Genomic DNA, 26,454 nt, shown 5'->3' on the forward strand with positions numbered 1-26,454 from the left:
TTACCTTTTCCTACTATGGAAGCTACTCCAGCCCATTAATTATTTCCAGTGGATGTTTCAGCACCTTTTCTACATCTACACATTTTTTTTCAAGTTATGCTCTTCAGAAAGGTACACACTATCCATGAAATTTGGAAATCTGTTGCTTTCTTTATCATCTAAAATCCAGGTGAAAGAATAGGACACCATCTTTATTTGTTTCACTAATTCTCAGCACACTTTCAATGATGATTTATACACCTCCAGCATGTCCCCTCACCACTAGCCTTTCCCCCCTCTACACCAACATTTTCCCTATATTCATATTTTGATTCCAGTATCCGGATAATTTTGTTTTCAATTTCTTCCCCTTCTGCCTCTCTAACTGGAGCAAAACTTGGATTATACTGATGGGTTTTCCCTGAAGGTTTATTGATATGATTCCATCAGACTTTGCATTATATCCCTTGTTTGCTTTTGCTACATCTCTCCTTATTATTAATGTCATTCCACTTCTTAGATTCCAATTTCCTGACTAAAACACTGTGTAACTATCTGACTCAAAACGTCCCATTCCTATCTACTTTAGCTCATTCACCCAAATACTGCAACAATTATACTTTCCATTTCTTCTCTCACAATGTCTAGCTTCACATAATTCATATTTCTCACATTCCATGTTCCTATTATATGACTTGTGAAGTTTCAGCTTTTCCTTTCACCTCTGAGCATGCCGACAGCTAAATGTCCTTTTGGGTTGACTCCAGTTGTGTCATTAGCTACAGAGCTACTCATACTTTTCTTCTGTTCTTCCCTAGTTCGCTATGTGCCTTCCTACCTGGGAGTTTCATCTTCTAGCATTATCTCTTGTTTTATTTTGGATTAACTAATCATAGAGTTTTCATTGTAAAAGACATACAAAAATGATTTATTGGTGCTTTCTTCCTTAAAGAAAGGAACTCTAACAATGTTAAGAATAAGAAGACAGGGAATGCCCATGTTCCCTTTTTGTTGACATCATTAGGGTTCCTTCCTTTAAGATGTCTGCTAGTATGTAAGTTGCTCAGCCATAGGCAGAAGGGAGTACATTTATGTAGGGTCAGGACCAAGAAAACTCAAGGCAGGAAGGAGAAAATGAGCAGAAGGATGGATGCAGTAAGCTTTGGAAACATGGAGTTAATTAAAAACCAGCAGGGCAGAACTGAGGAATTATTTCCCTTTGCAAGTATGCAACAGACTGTCTTCTGTCTTATCAAAGAGAAGTGGCGAACTAGAAATAATAACAAAATTAAGTAGCCTCCACATTTTATACAAAAATGATGAACATTAAAGAAATCCATATATATATATATAATATTCTAGTTACTTTCTCAGTAAAGTGGCCAGAATAGATTCTCCTAAACTCAACCTCCTATTAACTTAACCAAATCATTGATTAACAATTTTATTTAAGAAGGAACCAAGTAGAATTAGCTTTAAAGCTTGACATCACAAAGCTTTTTCCTACCACAATCTTGCATTTAATTAGAATTAACCAATCCTTAGTCATCTCTGTTTTTTGCAGAAATGTCTCTGAATTCAACTGAACTCCAATTTCCAATTGTGTTTCCTGAAAACACAAAAAGCAACTAAGAAATGTACTGGCTGACACTTGTACTCATCTTCATGAGCACAGCTGAACTCTGAGAGGTACAGTAATTAATAATTAATAATAATAATTTAATTTATTTCTATACTGCTATTCCAGGGATCACAGCGGTGTACAACAGCAAGGAAAACATACATCATATCATAAAAATACAACAATTAACAATTAAAAACAATTAAAACCCTACAAAACAACCCCATACAAATGGCTGGATAGATGGAATCTGCCAATTACATTGCCAGGGGAGAAAAGATGACAACAGGCTCATGGGGGAAAAGCCTGGCGAAATAAAAAAGGTCTTCAGGTTCTTCTTAAAACCATTAAGGGTGGTGACTGTACGGAGCTCATGGGGGAGAGAGTTCCAGAGCTGAGGGGCCGAAACTGAAAATGCCCTCCGAGATGAACTAAATCGAGCATCTGGAACTCTCAAAAGATGTTTCCCCCCCGACCTGAGAGTGCGGGGCGGACTGTACCCTGGGCCCAAGCCATTTAGGGCTTTATAGGTAATAACCAACACCTTGTATTCGGCCCGGAAGCGAATAGGCAGCCAATGGAGATCTTTCAATACTGGTGTTATATGGCTGGCCCTGGAACATCCAGTAACCAGCCTAGCAGCCATATTCTGCACTAATTGAAGCTTCCGAGTTTGGTATAAGGGTTGCCCCATGTAAAGCGCATTACAGAAATCCAACCGAGAGGTTACCAGAGCATGTACCACGGTTTCAAGGTCCCCCTGCCCAGGAAGGGACGCAGCTGGCGTATCAGCCGAAGCTGATAACAAGTGCTCCTGACCGCCGCATCCACCTGAGATGTTAGGTGGAGTGACGAGTCCAGAAGCACCCCCAGACTGCAAGCAGAGTCCTTCATGGGGAGCGTGACCCCATTCAGGACAGGTGGAAAAATTTCCTTACCCGGGTAGTACCAAATACTTGGGAACATGCCTATAATATTCTGCATTAGATAACAAATGACCCTTATGATACTTAAAGAGGAGAAAGATATGTATAAGCAGTGCTTATTTCTTATCTAAAGAATCTGGATAAAGAAATTTGGTCAGATGTTTAACATATATGGTAGACTCTTTGAAACAGTTCTATACAAATAAGAGTACACATCCTAAGAAAAATGTGTGAATGCTGATATAGTATGAAAAAATCCAGAAATAATGGACTAGGTCTAAAACATTTCTGTGTGAACAAAGCAGATTTTGCTTCTTCAAATCTCATTATAAAAACAGTTAAAATTCTGTTCAACATAGGTTGGCAATATCCAAAATAAAGAGCTTTCATGAAAACACATTTGGAGTGAGAATGTGCTCCGCTATTCCTAAAGAAACCAAATGCTAATTGGAAGCAAAAATAATTATGTCACACTCAAGTCTACCTGCAACATATACTATAAGATTCATCTGACAAAATACCATTTATGAATTAACTCACAAAATCTGCTTCGAGTTTTTCCATTTCTTGCTTGTAGCTCCTCATTCTACTGCTGTACATGCCTCGACTTTGTGGAGGAATTTCTCGAACTTCAAGCTCCATTTGCTCCAACTAATATTTAAAAAATATGAAGGGGAGTGGGAGAAAAAAGATGACACACGTTGATTTGATGTGCATGAAGTAAGTTATGCCTGAAGATTTTTTTTTTCCAACATAAGTCCAATGAAATAAATAAATAAGTACTGTAATTTAATAATAATTCATTAAAAAAATCCTACACCATCTTTGGGACACATTTATTTTGATATGAGTTTTCATGGAATTGTCAAATGACTGAAGTCTTAGCTTCAGCTGGCAGATCTACGTGTGTGTGTGTGTGTGTGTGTGTGTGTCCCCACATGCACACATGCTTTCAAACCACTTGTTTAATTATGGCAACCCCATGAAATTTCATAAGGTTTTCTTAGGGCAGGAATACTGACAGACGTTTATGCCATTTTCTTCCCCTGAAATATAGTCTATAGCACTTGGTATTTGTTGGTGATCTCCCATCCAAGTACCAACCAGGACTGATCTTACTTAGCTTCCAAGATCAGATGAGATCTGGTGCCTTTAGGCTATTTGTAAAAAAAATTAGAAATGGGATTATCTCTGAAATACCTACCCATACCTGAAATGCATGCTCAGAACAGATTGACTCAATCATAGCATTAGTCACTGTTGTAGCATTCATTATGAGTTTCCTGCCTGCCTTCATTATGAGTTTCAGAATAATCAATGTTCTAGATTATATTTGTAATAATCATAGCAACTAAATATTATGGTATTGACGTCTAAAGAAAAAAATGCCAATAGGACCGGCAAGTTTTTCTTAGGATTTTATAAGACAATGACAATTCTCTTGATATGAAATACATCCATTCCATAGCCTAAAACCTATCAATAGAATTTTTCCTCCTCCTGCCCCTTAAACCCTTCTCTATGAGTGGCATTTCCTATTCTTGGAAAAGTGTGTCCCTCCATCTGCTGGACTGCATCATCCCTTATCATTAGCCATTCTTGCTAAAGCTGATGAGGTACAGTCTTACAACTTATGTAAGGTCACACATTCCCTACTCCTGATCTAGAGGAAGTGGGCTACTCTACTACATAAGAAAGATCAAACCTAGAATCAGGTCATTTATGAAACTTTTAATGCTAAGTTCCTTACTAACTTACAGTACAGTGTGGAAAGGAAGTGATTACCTACTAGTCATGTTCCTAAAACAGAATGCCTGAAGGAGAATTAAGCACACATCTAGCCACAACTATCTTTCTGTGTATTAGCTAAGAATTGCATGCTTAACTAGTTTAAAAAAAAAAAAAGCTTTCAGACTTACATGGTTTCAAGTGCTTTCTAAGAGCCTGCACACATGGGTCAGAAGGCCCATGTTCCCCTGGCCTGGTGTCAACCTGTCCAGATGATGCAGGATGTTAGCCCCAGGCTAAGATCAACCCATCTGGATGCAATCTAGTAGTCCTGGACTGATCCCAGCCTAAAGTGGCCTTAATCCAATCCAAAAAGACTGATTGTTTGCAGCAGAGTTTCCAGGAAACTCTGCAGCAACAGCCAGCAGACCAGACAGCCCCTTACCTGCCACCATTGCAGTATCTTCTGTGAAGGCCCCTGCTGTGGCCTCTGATGTTGGAAGGGACGCATGACCATGTAGGTGTAACCAGGCAGCCCATTTTTTTTCCTTACAGGCCTTCAGATGGGGGCCTTCAGAGAACACCTGACAATGGCAACAGATAATGGATACATGGCAGCAGTGAGGCCAGGGTGCAGTGGTGACTGGGCAAGTGTATAAACTCCTGCTCATCATCACACCAGCCCAGGGATTGGCCTGAGTCAGAACCAAAGCCCATCTGCTCAGGCCCTAATGATGATCCTAAGGTGAACCTATCACAGGGCAATTTCAGCAACACTTTTTCAAAGTGGGTTTGCATGCTCACTTGATCCTCTCCAGCAGGGACCAAGTGGATGTAGTGATGTCATCAGAGGCAGTAATGAAAGGATGTGGTGAAGATTACCTTATATACTCATGTTTAAGCAGAAAACTTTATACCAGCATAAAAAATCTGGGTCAACTTATATACAAGTCAATGTCATACTTCAGTCCAACAATTTTTCTTGGCTTTTGTAATGCCTGCTCAAAAAAACTGTGGTGATGGTGGCAGCGGCAGCTTTTTGACCTTCCCTGCTATGGCATGATGAGAGCAAATGGAATGGGTACTGCTTCCAGGATCTCTCAACATGGACTAAGCATACAGACACAAAAGTGGGGAAGCCAAGAAGCCTTCTTAGTAACCTAACAAAAGCTCTTTACTACGGCTCAAGTGGAGCACTGAGCTGACATGGGCACCCTTTGCATCTTCAAGCCCCCTCCCCACTCCTCCCCACCTTTGGAAGGTGAGGAAGCCATGAAGCCTTCTTGGCAACTTGGCAAAAATTCTTCATAGTACTATGGCTGGGGAGTTCCCACTGTAGTTCATCCCAGCCCCACCTTTAAAAAGCACTAACCGTTTTTACTGTCTCCCACAGCCTTTCCCAATGCCTAGGAGAGAAAAAAATGGCAGTGACAGTGGCAGAGTGTTTCCCTGGCACAGCAGGGAAGTGACTACAGGCCACTGCAGCACAGAAGTGCCAAAAAACTGCCATGGATCCAAGGAATCCTGTGATAGCCCCAAAGTTTTCCCCTCAATTTAGTCATGGATCATACCAAACTCCATAATTTTGGCCCCAAAAACCTGACCTTAACATGTGGTCAACGTATATAAGAGTATATGCAGTAATGTTTTTTATTAGAGAATATTTACATATACAGGGTTTAACATAGAAACAGTAAATAACACTGTAACACTATAACATTGGATACAAAGAATTCACTTGCAATTGCAATTGGAAATACAAATAACATGATATTATATAATTCGTAGATACAAAGAAAATTTCATTCCCAGGATAGATTAATTCCTTAAGACATATTTTAAAAGATACATTTAGATTTAGATCACAAACAGGTGATCATTAGTATATTTAAACAGTTGTATATACAGAATATAGATAGATTCTTCTATTTAAAGAAAAGAACCTATTTCTAAGGGAAAGGAAAAATAAACTATTTCCAAGGGAAAGGAAAAAAAACTTTTTCTAACTACAGTTGATCTTAGCCAAGAGGCTGAGAAGTGATGCAGTGAAGACATTTGAGAACACTCAGGAACAAAGAAGAATGCAAATAAACAGTGCTAGAATCATTTCAATTACTTTTCATAGGAAGTATTCTTATAAATACTACATAATCCATGAAACAAATCAAGAAGTATGGCATATACCCAGGAGCATGAAACAAGAAAAATTATATCGAAGTCAAAATGTAGGAATCCCCTTGACATTGCTGAACACTCTTGTAATGGAATGGGCTCCCCACAGTCCCTACCCCATTTAATCATACAGACTTTTACCACTTCCGATTCCATATCTATTTTTAGCAATTCCTTATATATTTTCGATATAATCTTGTTGTTTTCTCCCATTAGTATTTTCCCTAATTCAGATCCTGTTTCATCTGTGTCAAAACCATATAACTTTTGAGTCCATCTTGAATCTTTCCATCACCTGTCTGTATACATACCAATAATATCTATAACCCATCTTTGCCCATTCATCTGGAGATAACATTTTATATGATCCTTCTGGATTTTTCACTAAAGTATCTTTATATGTGGCCCACCTATCTTGGATAATTTCTTCTCTCTGAAAAAAAGCTTCATTTGTAGAGACCCACAATGGAATCTTTCTACTGATGTATAATTTGTATTTTTGCCAGATCCTAAACAGGAATCTTCTAATATAATGAAAAAAGAAGACTTTGTTTGCTTTAACTTTTTTATAAAACATATAGGCATGCCAGCCAAAATACTTATCTGATCCTTCGAATTGTAATACTCTATGATTTTTTAAGGTCATCCATTCCCCTATCCAGGAGAGGCAGGCTGCATGACAGTACAATTTAAGACTCAAATCTATGAATCATCAAATCTGCAAAAGTCAAAGCCATGAATGTGGAGGGCTGACTATATTTTGTTATTGCCATTTGTAGATTGCTTCATAATACCATTTATCCTGGGACTTCCTACAAATAAATAGAACAGTTGTTTTCCTCAGGTGTTATGTTAATTTCCTAATTTTTGGAGTTCCTAACAAAGTTTTTGATTTTGTGTTGTTTTCATTTGCAAACAAGCATGTTATGTATCTCTAGGGCACAGAAATTCTACTTGAACCTTCCTCCCCTCCCCCAATAAAACAAGGTTTGATAGCTACTCAAAACCTCATATGCACCATATATGCACATGTGTTTTCTGGCTCTGGCCCTTTAAGTATTGGATGTTATCCCTCATTCTACATCTATAAACACTTCTGTTGATGTGGGGCAGTTAACCCCTGAAATCCAGTGGAAATCCCATGGGGTCAGAAAACAACCCAGAAGCCAATACAGTGGGCCCTTGGTATACACGGGGGATCCATTCCGGACCCCCCCCCGCGTATACCAAAATCTACGTATGCTCAAGTCCCGCTTGTTGCCAATGGCGGCACGCGTGCACGCGCGCCACCATTGGGGACAAAAGTCCCTGGACTGCCCTCCTCTCCTCCCTTCCCTCCCTCGCTTCCATCCCTCCCTCCCTCTTACTTACTTTTTGGTGCCACCGCCGAAGGAAAAGCCGGGTGGCGGCGGCAGAGGCCAAGCCTCAGCCTCCTCACCACCGCCATGGAAGGGCCCGATGGTGGTGCTGGAGGCCTCTTGGCCCCCAACAGCACCACCACCAGGCCTTTACCGCAGCGGCGGCGAGGAGGTATGGAGCACAGCAGCGCCAGAGGCCTTCAAGGCCTCCCGCACCGTCACCCGGTGTTCTCGCTGCCACTGCCGCAGAAGGGCCTGGTGTCGGTGCTGGGGGCTTCTTGTCCTCCAACACCGGTATCCGGCCCTTCCGCAGAGGCTTCAAGGAGGCCGGCTGCTGGTGCTGGAGGCTTTGAAGGCCTCCGGCGCAGTGGCTTTACCTCCTCACCGCCGCTGCAGGAAAGGCCCTGTGGCGGTGCTGTTGGGGGCCAAGAGGCCTCCAGCACCACCATCGGGCCCTTCCACGACAGCGGCGAGGAGGCTGAGGCTTGGCCTCTGCTGCCGCCACCGCCACCCGGCTTTTCCTGTGGCAGCGGCACCAAAAGGTAATTAAGAGGGAGGGAGGGAAGGGAGGAGAGGAGAGGAGGGCAGACCAGGGACTTTTGTCCAAAAGCCACGTCAAAGCCACAATCCAGTCCTAAGGACTGGAGCACAGCTTTGATGCAGCTTACGGACTCTTAGGACACATGCATCATTTAAACAGCATACCTCCAAAGTGGCCCAAAGCAGCTTTATTTTGGCCTGTCTGTATGGGGCCACAGTTTCTTTATATTCTGAGCTTATCCACAGAGTTTATGCTCTATACATTTGTCATGTATTTTACTTAGAATCATAGACCACAGAGACCACAAGAGCCATCCCGTCTAACTACCTGCTAATAGATTATATTACACTTGTGCTAGCCCAAATGAATAACATGCCATTTATACAGCAATTCACTAGCAAGGTAGCTGCCCAGATTTAGCATTACAACGTGCTACAGCTTTACTCTTGCACTAGTATGACATTTACCTCTTTCAGGCAATGAACAGTTATGTCAACAAAAGCTGTCTAAGGTGGTATTCTTAAACATACCGTCCTGCAAAGTCATCACTGTAAATTATCTTTCCTTTGCTTCAAACCTTTCCATATGTCTATCACTTTGTTCCTAGGCTTCTTTTTCATACTGCTTTCTTCATACATCTTCTTTCAGCTGCTCTAACTGCAAACTCTCTAGCAGTTTGATTACAGTGAAAATGCCTGTGAAAATATAGTAAAGGGTGAAAGAATGAGGAATAAAGGTGCACTTACTGCATATGTGTTTTATTATTACAGCCCTCAGTTATAAATTTCAGTTCATAGGTGAATAGTGTGGCTGTTCATAAGTGAATAGTGTGGCAGTTCATAGGTGAATAGTGTGGAAATTTAAAGAGGAGCATGGCTCAGTGCCAGAATGTATGACTCACAAGCAAAACCTCCCAGAGTAATATGATGACTGATAGGGGTTAAGAATCAACTCATTAAAAGTTTAAAAATTTAAAAAAATCATAGTTTTAAGGTTATCATGAATCACAAAAAGATGAACAAATAAATCTAAAAACAAATCAAGCCTGAGCTTTCACTATAATCCAAATGAGTAAACTGAGACTGTTATGCTTTGTATGTATTATGAGTTGACATGATTCACTGGGTAAGACAATAATGTTTGATAAATTTAAAGGCAACTGCCCTGATTTTGCACAACTTGAACAAGGCTGTTAATAACACGGTCTCTTGGAAGTCTCTTATTCACAGGATTGCTGTAAGTCAAAGCCAATTTGATGGAACTTAACAAATATGATAGATGAGAAAGACATTTTAGAGATGCTAGGGAGTTACAGGTAGATGTGAAGTTAGTTCACTATCAAGGAAAGTAATGGGTCACCAACTGCCAGTAGTATAAAACAGTTGTTTAAAATCCCAAATATGTTTTTAATTTAACAGATAGCCTGTATGGGAACTCATTTGGGAGTCACATAGCACGAACGTGAACTTTGTTTCTCTAACATGTTTAGTTATGTAGAAAAATCAAGTGGATAAGCTTTGTCACAGCAGAGTTTTGTACTGTTTTGTCCATTCAACAGTACTGCAGTAAAAAAATGAGACAGTCAGCCCTCCTTATCCACAGATTTTTTTATCCACAGATTCAAGCATCCATGGCTTGAAAATATTTTTTTAAAGTATAAATTCAAAATAGAATACCTTGATTTTCCATTTTATATAAGGACACCATTTTGCTATGCCATTTTATTTAATGGAACTTGAGCATCCACCAATTTTGTTATCCACAGAGGGTCCTGGAACCAAACCTCAGTGGATAACAAGGACCCACTGTACACTTACCCATAAATCAGACACTTACGATAAGGAAACTAATATGAAAATATGAAAAAACTGAAGTAACGAAAGACTGCTTTGCAACATCAGTAATTATAGCCAATCCTAGTTACCTCATCTTTATTGTTTGTTGTTATTATGTTCCTTCAAGTCAATTTATAGTGAACCTATTAGAGGGTTTTCTTGGCAAGATTTATTCAAAGATTTACCTTTGCCTTCTTCTGAGGCTGAGATTGATTTGCCCAAGGTCATTCAGTGGGCTTCCATGGCTGAGTAGGGATTCAAATCTTGATCTCCCAGTATCCTGCCCCAACACTACAGCACACAACCTCTATTATACATGTGGTTTAAAAAGTATCTTTGACATGCACTTACTTAACCTTTTCAAGTAAAATGGACTTGATCAAAATGGACTGGCATTGTCAGCATCTGCCAGCCCTTTTTAAACCACATGTATAATAGAGGTTGTGTGCTGTGTAACTTGGAACAGAGGGCTGTTCCAGACTGCAGTTCTCATCACCCCTAAAGATGGTGAGGGATCCACAAATTGTATTCTATATCCTAGGCTATGTGAAAAATTATTCAGTCCTGAGATATATGAATACAACAGAGCATTTTTGAAAACACATCAGTCATTTTTTTCTTGTAAATATTTTGCAACTGTCGGTCTAGTAGCAGTATAATTTCTTAAGCATCCTTGCAAACTTATTTGAAACCCTCGTCCCTTCCTGCTTCACTGTTCATCAACTGGAAGAAAAATGCTTAGAGGCAGGAAGTACACTGCAAGTCAGCAGTTAGATGACATAGCTCAGTAGTGGCAAACCTATGGCACGCGTGCCAGAGGTGGCACTCAGAGCCCTCTCTGTAGGCACACATGATGTTGCCCCAGCACAGAGTTAATTACTAGAAAGCTAGAGGGACGAGGCACTTTGCAATAAAAAAAGTGGGTTTTGGATTGCAGTTTGGGCACTCGGTCTCTAAAAGATTCGCCATCACTGACATAGCTATTATTGCTCTAGGGTAGTGCAGGGGATTAGTAATTCCTTCTTCACACACGCATGCCAGAAATCATTCCCATATGTGTGCTCACTGGTCACAACACCTTTTTTTCTTTCAAAGGACCAGCAGCCAATGGTTTACAGAACAATGCTACTCCAGGGACCACCACTGCTCTAGGGTACTTGATAGTGTCAAAGAGGTCCGCTATTTGCTGCATACTGTCTTATATGGGAGACACTGGTATCCCAGCAATCAACTGTTAATATGAGATATGGTATGAAGACATGGACATCTGTCATGGGTGCTTTGATTGTGAGTTCCTGCACTGGATGGCCCTTGTGCTCTTTTCCAACTTTATGATTCTATGAAATCTTGTCAAGAAAACCCCATGATAGGTACACTTTAGGATCGCGATAAGTTGGAAACTTGAAGCACAAAGCATCAACAGCAAGACCCCACACATACTAAATATGAAAAGAAGACCTAGGAGGAGAATGGACATTAATAAAAAAATATGCATGTATAATTATTGACCCTCATATCTACCATTCTTCCAGAAATAGCAAATGCTCTAAAGCAATTAAAGACAAGTGCTTAACAATCTGGCTGTATGCAATTGCAGCACAATGCTATAAATTAGTGGTTCTCAAATGGTTGGGAGGGATCCCCAGGGGGGTACAAGAGTTGCTCAAGGAGGGTATGAGACGTGAAGGCCCTAATCCCTCCTCCTTCTCTCCCCAAACATTTTTATGTGTAAAATTTACACATGCATTAAGTTAAATATTGAATTTACTTAAATAAAACTGTTCTAATTTGAACGATGATATTTTCTTATAAAATGTTAAAATATGAATATACATGAATGTGTGAATGAAAGTATGCATACTAAATAAACAAAATATTTTTATTCATATGCTACCCCAAGGGGGGCATGATGTCCACATGTATATGTAAAGGGGGGCAAGGGTAAAAAGTCTGAGAACCACTGCATATAATTGTCTTTTCTGATCTTAGCCCCTGAAGCGTAATGCTGCCTAAGTCCACATCAAAATCCAACCCTGCCTATCTCATGTGTGTAAGAGGCACAGGCTTTGGGTGGCAATGTTTCAGGTTTGATTTTTAGTGCAGCCTGTTCTAGAGACCCTTTTAATGAGTTGTGTTTCTTAGCCAGTTTTGTTAAAATTGATTTTTATATGCAGGCCTTGACATTAATCACCAACATGTTAGGTAATTGCTTAAAGTCACTAATTGCATTAAGCACCTGTCTAGAAGCGTTAGCAGCAAGATCTGAAAACAACAGCATGAACGAAAAACGAAGTGCATTAAATGAAGATCATCATTAGGAAGGAAATGTTAAAACAGGATATTCTTTTTAATCTTAGAGAAAAGTCAGCCAATTTTGTTCATATTATGACACAAGGAGGAGGAAAAATAATGAGCTGTTAGCTTAACTTCTGCTCATTCTAACATTTAAAAACGGAGGACTATTTTGCAGACAGAAGTAGATGTGAGTGATTTGTTAGCACAAAGAGACAGTGTCATTTTTTTGTATTACATTAACGAGAGTTCTTTTTTCTTAAAGGGCTCTGGCTGAAGGAGAGCCTGTCCTATAACTATTTAGTTATCAATGCCTTTTGGAATGAATAATTTACCTTTATCACTTATGCGAGGTATGAAATTGTCATCCTTACATGTTGATCAAAGAAGCTAAAGAACAGATTAAATGATTTGTCAAAGGTCAGAGTATTTAATGTGGACTGCTTTAATGAATCCACAAGAGGAATATGATGGACAAACATTCCCTTGTGGAGCTCAACAACTGAAGGATACATCACTCGTTTTTCCTATTTAATAACTCTGACCCATTTTTCTATTTGAAAACATGGGAGATCATGTGAATTAGAGCCATAGCTCTCGTTCCTGTTCCAAACTGCACTGCTGTTGAATTGATTGTTGTTAATTTATTGCTCTCAGAGATAAGGTTCCCAGTTGCAATCAGACTTTAAACACTTCTCATGCCCTTTCAGTTTTACCCTTATACGCCTCTGCAATTCAGCATGAAACTTGAGATACAGAATCAGCAAGCATTAAGTCCCATTTATTCTGGGAAAGCTTTTAAAAAAATAATAGCCAATGACATCTCAAAAAGATAACAATAAAATAACTTTATAGATGAAGCTGAAAAGGAAGAGAAACCTCAGATAAAGTCTGCTATGGTGGTTCGGGAGAAGTCTACTGTTTATTGTCTTCTGCACAGTTGCCAAACCTGTAGTTTACAACATTATCTACACAATGATCAGGATTTCAGTTGTATCAAACAGTTCACACAACAGATTGCAGCAACACCAGGGTTTTGTTTGTTTGTTTGAGGGGTTTGTTTTGCAGGGGGGGCTGCTTTTTGCCACACAGCAGTGAGTTATCTGGGACCTCATTACACAAATGGAAATTCCTTTATCCATGGCAAGCACTACATAAACAGAAAGCAACAGTGATCTAACTTTACTATCCCAGAAGGACTTTTCAATATGCTAGTGTTCAATTAGATCTCAGCCATGATTGTTTTGTCATTCCATTCAGGTTCAAAAAACAGGCATGAAGCAAAGGTCCAGACTTCCAAGAGCAGAATATAGCAGAGCTCTTTGATCACTGCATACAGTCTGTTTGCAAATATATCATGGGGTTTCATGGCAAGATTTGTTCAGAGGGGTACTGTCTTTAGAGAGAGTGTTACTTGCCCAAGGTCACCCTGTGGCTTTCCATGGCTGAGCTTCTGGTCTCCAGAGTGCTAGTCCAATGCTCAAACCACTATACCAAGCTGGCTTGGTTTTACTGTCTGTTACCAATGAACATACAGATTACAGTTGGCCCTCCACATTTGCAGCTTTGACTTCTGCGGATTTGATTATTTGAGGTTTTGATTAATATGTTCTCTCTAGGACTCTCTAGGTCCCCCAACGCAATTCTGTCAGATGCTGACCATAGAATTGTGCAGGAGAACCTAGAAGTTTCTAGAGAAAACACTTCTCTAGGCATTTGTAGGTCCTCTAGCATGATTCTATGATCAACGTCAGGCAGATATTGACCACAGAGTTGCACTGGAGGACCTGCAAATTCCACGACAAGTATCCTCGTAAGTAAAATTTTTTTTTTTTATTTGCGGGTTTTCCACATTCACAGGGGTCCTTAACCTCTAACCCCAGTGAATGTGGAGGGACAACTGTAGGGCTTGGCTATATTTCTTTACAATAGGGTTTGGGAACCACGTGGTCCTCCAAATATTGTTGGATTCAGTAATAAGCTAACTGCTTAGCTCTAGCCAAAAGAGCCAATGGTGAAGAAACCTGGCAACTGTAGTTCAGTAACAGTAATTTGAGCACTGAACTGACTCTGCAGACCAGGGTTCAACTCTAGCTTGGCCATGAAACCGAACTGGGTGACCTTGGGCAAGTCACATAGTCTCAGCTTCGGGGGAAGGCAATGGTAATGGCATTCTCTTCCATTAGTGGTGCATGTGTGGGTGTGTTATATTACAAGCCATCCTAGAAATATTTTGTAGGGAAAGGAACTTTATAAATAAAAAAAAATAAAATAATATACAGTACTGTACTGATTTGTTATAAGATCACTTCCATTATTCTAATAGGTGGATGACTAAAAAAAAATCACACATTGATAAGAAGTATCATGTACAGCGAAAAGTATCTGATGAGGCCTTTGGGGGTTCTTGCAGCTTGTCTAGCTGTAGTAAAATAGCTGGATGCATTCTAGTTTATCCCCCCACTCTCTAATGACATGGAACTGGGTATATTGGGTGGGAAAAGAAGTGCTGCTTACAAAGTGGTAGAATTCAAAGATATAGCCATGTTAGTCTGTAGAATCAGTATGTAGAGAGATCTTGTAGTACCTTTGAGACTAACGGAAAGAAATAAATTGGCAGCATTCATAGACGTCAGTCTACTTCCTCAGATGCATTTGGTGGAGTGGAAGCCAGATACAGACATATATATGCCATTGGTATGTGAGGATGTCAGTACAAATTACAAATCCTTTGTGTATGGAAATGAAGTTGCAGGTCCAATTTTAGCAATGGTTATTAGTGCACAAAGACATAGGAAACTATTCTTTGTGCATGAAGATGTATTGACAGATCCAATTTTGCAATGGGACTAGCCTGTGGTGAGGGGAATAGATGAATGTTCGGCACCCCCATGAGAATGGGGTCAGAAAGTGCTGAAGTGCATGTAGTGACAAACCTCCATATCTGGGTTAGGGCCTCTAACAGCGAGCACCTCTGTCTTATCTGGATTCAGTTTCAGTCTGTTTTTCCTCATCCAGCCCATTACCGCCTAAAGACATTCATTCAGAGGGGAGATGCCTTCCTTAGTTGATGCTATGGTTTGGAGCATGGAGAGATATATCTGGGTGTCATCAGCGTACTGATAGCACCCCCCCCCATGCCTCCAGATTATCTCTCCCAGTGGTTTCACGTAGATGTTAAATAGCATTGGGGACAGGATAGTGCCCTGAGGGATGATGAATTTAAGCTCCCTTTTGGAATAGCAACTGTCCCCAAGCATCACCATCTGGAATCCACCTGAGAGATAGGACCAGAACCTGCAATGCAGCAACCTCGATCCCCAATTCTCTAAGGTGTTCCAGAAGGATACCATGGTTGATGATATCGAAAGTCACTGAGAGGTCCAAGAGGATCACACTTCCCCTGTCAATATTCAGGCGGAGATCATCCACTAAGGCAACCATAGCAGTCTCCACTCTGTATCCTGTCCTGAAGACTGTTTGAAATGTGTCTAGATAATCTGTTTCATCCAAGACTGTTTGGAGTTGAAGAGCAACAGCCCTCTCAATCACCTTGCTTAAAAATGGTAGGTGAGGGACCAGTCTATAATTATTCATGTCCAAGGGATCTAGGGATGGCTTTTTCAGAAGTGGCCGCACTACTGCTTCTTTTAGGCAGGATGGAAAATAGCCTTCCTTAAGAGATGCATCTACTATGCATGTTAGGTGAGTCCTAAGTGTATCTCCTCCTTGGACGACCAGCCATGAAGGGCAGGGGTCGAGAGGGCAAGTTGTCTTCTTCATACTTCCAAGAAGCTTTGTCCATGTCCTCAGTACTAACAAACTCAAACTCCAGTATGATCTTATTCTTGGAGTCACTGGACACCTCATCCATAGCATCTGCAATAATACCGGCATCCAAGTCGGCTCATATCAGAGAGATTTTATCTGCGAAGTGATCATTTAAAACATCACAGTGAGCTATAGTATATTCTAATAATAGGTTCCGGGGAGCAGGTACCTGCGTAAGGTTCCTCACCACCTGAACAGCTCGGCTGGATGAGAATTCACAGACGCAATGCATGCAGAGAAGGAGGTTATATTTCCCAAGCAGCTACAATCAGTTGTTCTAGCTCAGCCTGTACAATGGGAAAGTTAAATAATTCCTGAGATCTCACATATGTTCACTTGCAGGCCCTGAACATTCATTGTCTGTAATTTTTTTCCTATAACAGTGAATCTAAGGCCTTCCCAAGCATGTCAAAAGTAGATGTGGGATGCAGGGATAAGACTTCCCATTCAGTAAACTCTGCCCATGATGATTTTTATTTAGCTTAAACGGTTTTAATGTGTAGTTTTTAATCTTACATTGTTTAATCTTGTTTTAAGGGGGGTATTATGAATATATGGATGTATTTTAACCTGTTGTACGCCGCTTTCATTGCCTGGCAAAAAGCGGGATAGAAATAAAAAATTTATTATTATTTATTATTAGGGATATATTCCATCTCTTTCCCCTAGAAAGAGGGGGTTAGCATGTGGCAATTTCTCCAGTTGCTGCAACCAGCCAATCATGCTATACAGCTCACCTGTATCATTGTGTCATAACAACTGAAAGAATGAGTGCCTTTTGTCCTCTACCACAGACTTCAACCCAACTAAGAAAGATTAAAAAGGATGATGCAACCTATCATGTATGTGAGTTGTATGAAAGCAAAAGGAGAAAAAAAATGCCTGAAAAAAAATCTCCCTTTCTTTCTTCATTTCAATTGATGCTACTTTTCTTTTGTTTTTTTCTGCCTGAGAGATATAAAGATCCAGGAAGAAAAAGGAAAAGAAAAGAAGCATCAGTTGAATTGAAGAAAGAAAGGGAGATGTGCCCACTTCATGGACACTAAAATCCCCTGGTATGAATGCCAAAGCTTCCAGACTGCCACCTCCAATTCAATTTTTTCAGGTATTTTTTTTCTCTTTTTGCTTTCATACCACTTACATACATGATAGGTTGCATCACCCCCATCTCCAGCCAGCCCAGAACCACCACCTTTCTAAACCACACAGGTCACAAATCAATCAGATAGCCACCTGGAATTGTCAGATCATTTCTTGCCCAAAAATCATCACAAAAGCTTCCACATTACTCCCACACGTGATGGTTTGCATTATTTCTTTTCCAACTCCTCTTGAGAAATTGTCTAACAGGTTGCTATCATACTTATGTGGCCTAACCTGGTGCAGTATCAGAGAAACTTTCTCAACCTAGTGCTCTTCAGATGTTTTAGACTGCAACTCAGGCCAGAGATCATGATTCTTTTACATGCTGGTCCAAAATAAGAGATCCCATAACACTGTGAATAACTTGTCTAGCATTTTGCAGATAAAATACCCTGGGGTAGCTCTGACTTGAATGCTATAACAATTTTCAGATCTGGAGAATGTTACTTTGGCCTCTACTTGTCCATTAATAAAGGATTCTTTTCTGTTTGTACAGCCAAAAGATATGGAGAAGATTCTTGGAAAAGTAAGAGCAAAAAGGAAAGAGTTTGTTAGACCCCTTCCCTTCCTGGCATACTAAAAAAAGCTGGGGAGCTGTCTAAGTGGGTAGACGGAGTGGTGAATGTCTGGCTAAAACAAAGCAGAGTTTCACTATGGCTAAAAGAAGCAAAGAGGCCCTTCTCTCTATCCCACCACTTCACAGGTATATCTGCTGGGAACATGGAAGGGGGCCTTCTCAGTAGCTACTCTCGGGCTGTGGACCTCCCTTCCTGGAGAGGTTGGACTGGCAACCTCCAGCCTTCGAGGGCTGACTGCTCAGGGCAAAGGCTTTACAGAATCTGCTATACTGCATGTTTTTCTTGCTTTCTTTTTAATGGTCATACTTTTATCAGCTTTTAATTTTATTGACAGTTTAATTATACTTTTTAAACTTTTCTACTATTCTCCTATGGGAGATAGATAGATAGATAGATAGATAGATAGATAGATAGATAGATAGATAGATTACTGTATGTCTTTTAACTTTTGTAAGATACCATACTTTAAGTTCCAGGAGAAGATATATATATATATATATATATATAGAGAGAGAGAGAGAGAGAGAGAGAGAGAGAGAGAGAGAGAGCTTCCACTGGCCTCCATCAGTATGTCCAACTGGCAAAATTTATGTGAATTGCTACCCTAAACATCTGGGGAGGATATCTAGGGGGCACAAAAAGAACATGCACTACAGAATGCAAAGAAAAATCTCTGATCTCGGTTTTTAGCAATCTATTCCCTTTATCTCTTCTCAATATCTCCACCATCCTATTTCTATTGTCTCTCCCATTTGGCCACTCTCTTTCAAGAGATTCCTTCACATTCTTCTTACCCAGAATAAAGCTAGGATATCAGCACTGCCTGTTGTTTAAACATAACAGATCTGCCAATGGTGACATATGCCTTAATTACATTCCACTTAGCCCAGTGGTTCTCAAATGTGGGGCAAGAGTGCCGGGGCGTGGGGAGGACACAAAATTTGTTGAGACTTGTAGCCCTGATCCTCCATCCCTCCCTCTTCCTCCAAAAACTTTTTCTGTCTTGGAAGTGAAGAGAAAGGAAAGAGGGCACTTGGAGACTCTGCTTGAGGAAGGAGGAGAAGGAGGAGCAGGAGAGCTATTTCCTTATAAAAATATTTGAGTATTACTATACATAAATATGTGAATGAAAATATGCACACTAAACAAACAAAATATTCTTACTCATATATTATGAATGTTGAGCAGGGACCCCACAATGTCCACATGTATGTGTAATGGGGCTCACAAGGGTAAACCAATGATTTAGACTTCTTTAACATGATCTACAGGAAACTTCAGCAAGTCCAATATGCTGCATCTACAAAGTGGACAGAGCTAGTGACAGTGAACATATACTGTATATACTTGACTATAAGTCAACCTCATATGTAAGTCAAGAGCAGGTTTTGGGGCCAAAATTATGACTTTTGATATGACCCATGTATAAGTGAAGGATAAAACCTAGGGGCATGAAACAAAGGATGTAAAGAATGAAAAAAAGGAAAATGTACCAAAGAATGCTATTTTCCTGTCCAAGCATTCAAAAGCACCAGAAACAGCACCACAGTGGAGGGAATAGAGAGGGTTGGTGCTTCTTTGAGGTTCTCCTGGGATGGACTAGGCTCTTATCTTTTGCCACACTACTCAGAGCAGAAGATGATTCCTATTTTGAGTTAAGGTACAGCACTTGCATTCACCTGTGGATAAGTCAGCCCAGTTTTTTTGGGTCAATTTTTTTACTCAAATTTCTAGACTTATACATGAGTATATACAGTAACTCCCTTATGTAAACAGCTTCACTTGCTACCAGCTCATTTCAATGGTGAGGACACCGGAGAACGTCTTCTCAATGGCTGCTTCCAGGCTGTGGAACATCCCTCTGTTCTCCTTCCACTAGCAGGCAAATGCCTTTTTATTCAAACAGGCATTTAATGACTAATTGATTGCAGAGAGTCCTTTTTATGAGGTGTGTGTTCTGTATTTTTAATTTTACTGTTAGAGTTTGAATTATTTTAGTTTTAAAATTTTAATGGTGTTCCAACATGAAAACTTGTTTAATTATATTTTAAGTTTTTTATTATCAGATGTTTAGCTTGTATCTTGTTTCAGTCTTATTGCAAGTTGACTTGGATCCCATGCCAGGAGAAAGGCAGCGTATAAATAAACTAAAGTAATAATCAATCTCAAATATAGACAATGAACAGCCAAAATGGTCTCCCAGTTGATTATATGTAGTAGTATGTCTCCAGTTAACGCATTTCCATCTGTGAAGTTCAACAGCAACTGAGAAACCACAGCTTACCAGCTCTCTTGCTTCTTCCAGCTGCTTCTCCACATTTGAAACCATTTGCCTCTTCTCATCTAATAATGAAAGAATAGATCAAAGTCAATTTCTCCTGCCACAGATGTACTTAACCTTACTTTGGGAGAAGTGGAGTTTTCACAAGCAATTTAAAATTTGGTTTGTGTGTTGTATTGTTTGAAGTACATGGCAGAGGAAAATTTGTTTGTGGGTACATGGGCAGCATGTATGTGAGGACCCTTATAAGAGTGTTCATACTTTTGGAGAGTAGACTTACACAGGTGCAAGACGGGCTTTTAAACCTGGACAGGAAAAAAAGGGAGGAACAAGCAAACAATAAAGCAAAGCCTCATAATGAATGAAGATAGGCTATCTTAAGTCTCTATGCGCTTTTAAGAAGCTAGAGGCTGGAAATCAGCAACTATCCTATGCAGATAAGCCATTGCTCAGAAGTAATTGTGTTTCTTAGGTCCAAAACATACTGCAAAAATAATCCAATTTGAGACATCTTTAACTGCCCTGGGTCAGGAATTCTGGGTAATTTTGTGAGACATTTAACCTTATCTGTCAGAGAGCTCTGGTGCCACAATACACTACAATTCCCAGGATTCCCTAGCACTGAGCCAGGGCAGTTAAAGAAGTCTCAAACTGGATTATTTCTGCAGTGGGTTTTGGACCTTTTGCACACTAATTTGGGAGTAGGTCCAGCTGAGTTCAGCAGGATTTTCCATGCAGGCATGCATAAGATGACTGAGACTTTTGCTTTCATGTTGGCACACTCAACATTCAACTAAAACCTTCATTTCACATTTGAAGACGAATGTTCTTTCAAGTCATTCACATGGCAAAATGAATGAGTGGACTCCAAAACTGAGACTCAACCACCAAAACGCTTTAAGGCCTGGGAGATGGGGAGCAGAGCTCCTGCCCTCTTGTCCTGCTTATGGGATTCTTGAAGGATTCTTTTCTTTGGCCACAGAACAGAGGTTTGGACAAGACTTATGTCTGATCCCTGGAAGTTTTTCTTAGGTGCTTAAAGGAGCCACCTGTAGAGAGTAGAAAAGAAGATCCTGTCAAAGCAGGTGGACTAAACATCAGTCAAAGAAACAGGGGTGCATCCACACTACATAAATAAAACAGTTTGGTTTTGCTATATTTTATTTATTTATTTATCTATTTATGGTATTTATATCCTGCCCTTCAGCCCTAAAGGCTATCAGAGCAGCTATAATTGCCATGACTCTGTCCTACAAAATCCTGGGATTTATAGTCTGGTGAGGGTTACTGTTATGTAAAGGTCTGGATGCTGGGAGACCAGAGTGCAAGTCCCAGTTCTGTCATGGAAACCCACTGAGTGACCTTGGGCAAGTCACACGCTCTCAGCTTCAGAGGGTGGCAAAGGCAAGCCCCCTGAAAAAAACTTGTCAAGAAAACCCTAGGATAGGTTTGCCTTACGATCGCCATAAGCAGGAAATGATTTGAAGGCACACAACAATGAAGCACCTGAAACGCACTGTGTGGCCTTGGGCAAGTCACTCTCTCTCAGCCTCAGGGGCAGACAAAGGCAAACCTCCTCTGAACAAACCTTGCCAGGAAAGCCCCATGATAGGTTTGCATTAGGTTCTCCATAAGTCAGGAATGACACGAAGGCAAGCAACAATCACAACACACTTGTTTAACTTAAGTTAGAGAACCAGCATGGCGTAGTAGTTTGTGTGTTGGATGGACTACAACTTTGGAGATCAGGGTTTGAATCCCAGCTTTTGTTGGGTCAGAATCAAAGACTGATTGACTGGTTGATCGTGGCTTGTCTATGGAAACCCACTGGGGGACCTTGAGCAGGTCACACTCTCTCAGCCTCAGAGAACGGCAATGGCAAACACACTGTGGCTACTTCATGTTGCATTCTGGGAGTTGTAGTTTAGGGTGGGGCGTTTAGAATGTCCATCCAGAGGGCTCTTAAGCCTCACTGAACTACAAACCCCAAAATGCAAGAGGAGGCATCAGAGCAGCGTTTTAAGAGTGTAATGCAATAAGGCCCATGATGAAACATATAGAGAAGTTGAGCCTTCATAGCGCAGGGTCTCCTTAGGTATAGATCCTCTATCTATGCATTTCACTTTTTCTACCTAAGTGCAGTGCATTACATTCTCTGCGTTGAAATTCATGCTGTTAGCTTTAATCTATTAAGGTCATTCTGAACTTTGACCCTGTCTTCTGGGGTGTTAGCTGCTCCTCTTAACTTGGGTCCAAAACCACGCAGCAGAAATAACCCAGTTTGAGACCGCTTTAACTGCAGCCCTGGCTCAGTGCTAGGGAATCCTGGGACTTGTAGTTTGTTGTGGCTCTAGCGCTCTCTCTCTGAGAGAGAAGGCTCTAAGTGTCTCACAAACACTACGGCTCCTATAATTCCCTAGCACTGAGCCAGGGCTGCAGTTAAAGCGGTCTCGAAGTGGATGTTGGTTTGGGAGTTGGGAGCTCACTCACCCCCGAGCAGCTTGGGCACCTTCCCGATGCGGTTGGTGACCTCCGCGGTGAGGACCGAGAAGTCCTGCTCGTAGCCCTCGAAGTCGGAGGACATGCTGGCGCTGGAGGCGGAGGAGAAGGAAAGGCAAGAGAGCGGCTGAAGGAGCGGGGGAAGACAAAGGCCGACGCACAACCTTCTCCCCTCGCAGCCACAGGCGCCCAACTCAACTTCGCCGCCGCAGCTGCTGCTGTCACGGCTGGACTTCCGGGTTGCGCAAACCCGAAAACATTCCCCCTCGGAAACGCCACCCGCAACACAGGGTTCCGCTCTCTCTTTCAGAGATTGCTGTGGACTCCATCTCCCAGAAGCCTCAGCCATGTCAGCCAACATTTTGGGATTCTGGGAGCTGAAGTCCAAAATCCTTCACAGAGCACAATGTGGGGCCACTGATCCAAACTATTATTACCAGTGCTGCTACTCCACTTTTACTGCTCTGGCTGCTTCCTTCTGTTGCATTCTGGGGCTTGTAGTCCAGTGAGGCCTAAGAGCTCTCTGGCTGAGGATTGGAAATGCCTTTCCCTCAACTGCAAATCCCAGAATCCAACACGAAGCAGCCAGAGAAGTTAAAGTGAAATAGCAGCACTATAAGAGTGTACAGCCGTCCCTCCACATTCGCTGGGGTTGGGGCCACAAGACCCCCGTGAATATGGAAAAACCTTGATAACAAAGACACTGTTTTTACCTGAGAGGACACCTCTCTAGGAATCTCTAGGTCCTCCAGTGCAACTCTATGGTCAATGTCCAACAGACATTGACCATAGAGTTGTTCTGGAGGAGCTACAAATGCCTAGTGAAACGTTCTCTCTAGGAATCTCTAGGTCCGACAGTGTGATGTTTGGTTAAAGTTGACCATAGAGTTGTGCTGGAGGACCTAGATATTCCTAGAGAGAACATATTAATCAAATCTATGAATAATCAAATCCTCAAAAGCCAGTTGAACAAACCATCATCCACTTTCCCAGGACGCGTCCTCCATTATTCCGACCTTCTACCCTTTTGGAGTAAAGATCCAAAACACACCGCAGAGGGTTTTATAGCGTGTTTTATTGTGTTACTTCGAAATGGCCTGAGGAGGGCTAATCAATAAACACTTCTATTCTATTCTATTCCACTGCAAAAGCTGCCCTGGCTCAGTGCTGTGGGATCCTGGGAAGTGTAGTTTATTGTGGCACCAGAGCCTCTCTCTCTGACAGAGAAGGCGATAAATGCCTCACAAATGCTACATTTCCCAGAATGCCATAGCAGTTGAGGCGGTCTCAAGATGGGTTGATAGAGGGGGAGGCATTTCCTGGTGCAATCTGCCAGGCTCTTGAGGCAGGGCGCGGGTGAAGGCAGGGCGGAAGGGGAGGGCGAACGCGTCCGGTCCCAACCAAGGTGCCCCAGGGAAGGAAGGAAGGAAGGAAGGAAGGAGGGCGAGCGGCAAGACAGAGAGAGCGGAGGGAGGAAAGAAGAGTCCCTGGAGCTGGTAAGCTGGGCCGCGGGAGGGAGGGATGCCCATTGCCCAGCCCTCCTGGCTCTTTGGAAGGGAAGCCCTGGCTGGGAGCACAAGAGGAGGAGGAGATGCCCTGCCTCAGCCACTAGCCCTATGCCTGGAAGGGCTGTCAGGCGGGAAGGCATCATCACCATCATCATTATTACCATGATCACCATAATCAATGATTGCTATCATCATCATTATCATTGTTATTTCCATTACCACATAATCTATTATTATTATTATTATTATTATTATCATGAATTATTATTATTATTGAATAATTATTATTGAATTATTATTTTTATCCTTATATTGTTATTATTATCTGCACAATATATTATTACTACCATTATTATTATTGTTATCATCATAAATTATTGTTATTAGTATCATCATCATCATTATAATAATTAATTAATAATTTGTTTTATTTATATACTGCTATTCCAAAGCTCATAGCGGTGAACAGCAAGTAAGCTAATTAGCAAGTAAGCTAATTATCACGATCATCTGTTATTATTATTATCAATCACCAATTAGCATTAGCATCATTATCATTATTACTTTCATTATCATCATCATCATTATTATCATGATCATTTATTATTTATTATTATTATCAATCATCATTTACTATCGTCATTATCATTATTACTTTCATTATCATCATCAATTATTTTATCATGATCATCAATTATTACTATCATCAATAATCATTTATCATCATAATAATTATCGTTTCTATTTTCATTATCATAACCTATTATTATTATCATTATCAATTATTATCTTTATTACCATTATGAATGAATGAATGAATTTATTACGGCACATGGCCAGCACCAAAATATGGCAAACATACAAAACATTTATTACCATTATTATCATTATTATCATCATCATCATATCATAAATTATTATTAGTATTATCCTTAGCACCATCAATTATTATTATCATCATAATTGTTATTATTATTATCCTTATCACCATAACCTATTATTAACATCATCATTATTATCCTTATCACTATTGTTATTACATTTATTTATATCCCACTCCCCCCCAACAAAAAATTGGGATACCAAATGATTTACAAATTCAAAAACGATTACTACTACAGTACTACTAATAATATAGCGATAGCAGCAGCTTCATTTATATACCGCATCATACCACACTAAGCACTCCCTAAGCAGTTTACAAAGTATAAGCTCATTGCCCCCAACAAGATGGGTACTGATTTTAATGATCTTGGAAGGATGCCCGGCTGAGTCAACCCTGAGCCCCTGGCTGGTATTGAACTCTCAACCTTATGGTTTGTGAGTGAGTGGCTGCAGTTCAGGCATTTAACCACAGCGTCACCAGGGTTCCTAATATCCCACCCTCCCCAAAAAATTAAAATCTAAAATAGCTTAGATATTTTCTGTTTCTGTTGATGACATTTCTATTCAACCAGTCCAGCAAGCCTATAGTCCTGGTTTTATCTTTGATTCTTCTCTGTCGTGTATCCCTCAGATCCAGAACATAGCCAAGGCTTGTAGATTCTTTTTGTACAATATTACCAAAATCCGACCATATCTCTCCGCCTCTACTGCCAAGATCCTGGTCCATGCCCTAGTGATCTCACGATTTGATTACTGTAACATCCTCCTGGCTGGGCTTCCTCTTTCTCACCTCCGTCCTTTAATTTCTGTCCAGCATTCAGCTGCACGCATTATCACTTCCACCCACTGCTCTGACCACATCTCTCCTGTGTTGGCATCCCTTCACTGGCTCCCCCTCCCTTTCCGTATTCAGTACAAGCTCCTGCTGTTGACATTTAAAGCCCTCCATGGACTGGCCCCTCCTTACTTATCAGACCTTCTTTCTCCTCACCTTCCCACTAGGGCCCTCCGTTCTGGTTTCAGCCCAGGATTTCCTCTGCCCCATCCCGGATTCGCCCCTTTTCACTTGCTGCCCCTCACTCCTGGAACCTTCTTCCCCCACAAGCAAGAGCCATCACTTCTTTAACCAACTTCAAAACGGAGTTGAAAACCATCCTGTTCAGAGAAGCCTTCCCAGGCATTGCATAATTGTCGCTTACTATTTGTTGTTCTTTTTGTTGCCTGTTTTACTGAATCATTTCCTGTATTGCTATGTATTTTATATGTATTATGCTATT

General features: G+C 40.8%; 2 protein-coding genes across 9 annotated transcripts in view; one reads left to right on the forward strand and one right to left on the reverse strand.

Moving 5' to 3' along the window:
* Positions 1-23,017, reverse strand: part of VTI1A (vesicle transport through interaction with t-SNAREs 1A) — a 324,341-nt gene extending 301,324 nt beyond the window's left edge. For 5 of the 6 annotated variants that reach the window (XM_042457375.1, XM_042457371.1, XM_042457372.1 and 2 more), the window contains exons 1-3: positions 22,776-23,017; positions 20,289-20,347; positions 3,067-3,177 (exon numbers count right to left, since the gene is read on the reverse strand). In XM_042457375.1, the coding sequence (XP_042313309.1) occupies positions 3,067-3,177; positions 20,289-20,347; positions 22,776-22,869 (264 nt within the window). In that variant the 5' untranslated portion in view covers positions 22,870-23,017. Of the gene's footprint in view, positions 1-3,066; positions 3,178-8,855; positions 9,021-20,288; positions 20,348-22,775 lie in introns of all 6 variants that reach the window. The other variant, XM_042457374.1, reaches the window with a different exon arrangement.
* Positions 23,018-24,191: 1,174 nt separating this feature from the next.
* Positions 24,192-26,454, forward strand: part of ZDHHC6 (zinc finger DHHC-type palmitoyltransferase 6) — a 30,505-nt gene continuing 28,242 nt past the window's right edge. For 2 of the 3 annotated variants that reach the window (XM_042460035.1, XM_042460036.1), the window contains exon 1: positions 24,192-24,280. The gene's annotated coding sequence lies outside the window, so the exon portion shown is untranslated. The remainder of the gene's footprint in view (positions 24,281-26,454) is intronic. The other variant, XM_042460037.1, reaches the window with a different exon arrangement.

The sequence above is a fragment of the Sceloporus undulatus genome, chromosome 3 (genome assembly GCF_019175285.1).
Source record: "Sceloporus undulatus isolate JIND9_A2432 ecotype Alabama chromosome 3, SceUnd_v1.1, whole genome shotgun sequence".
NCBI classification, from domain to species: Eukaryota; Metazoa; Chordata; class Lepidosauria; order Squamata; family Phrynosomatidae; genus Sceloporus; species Sceloporus undulatus.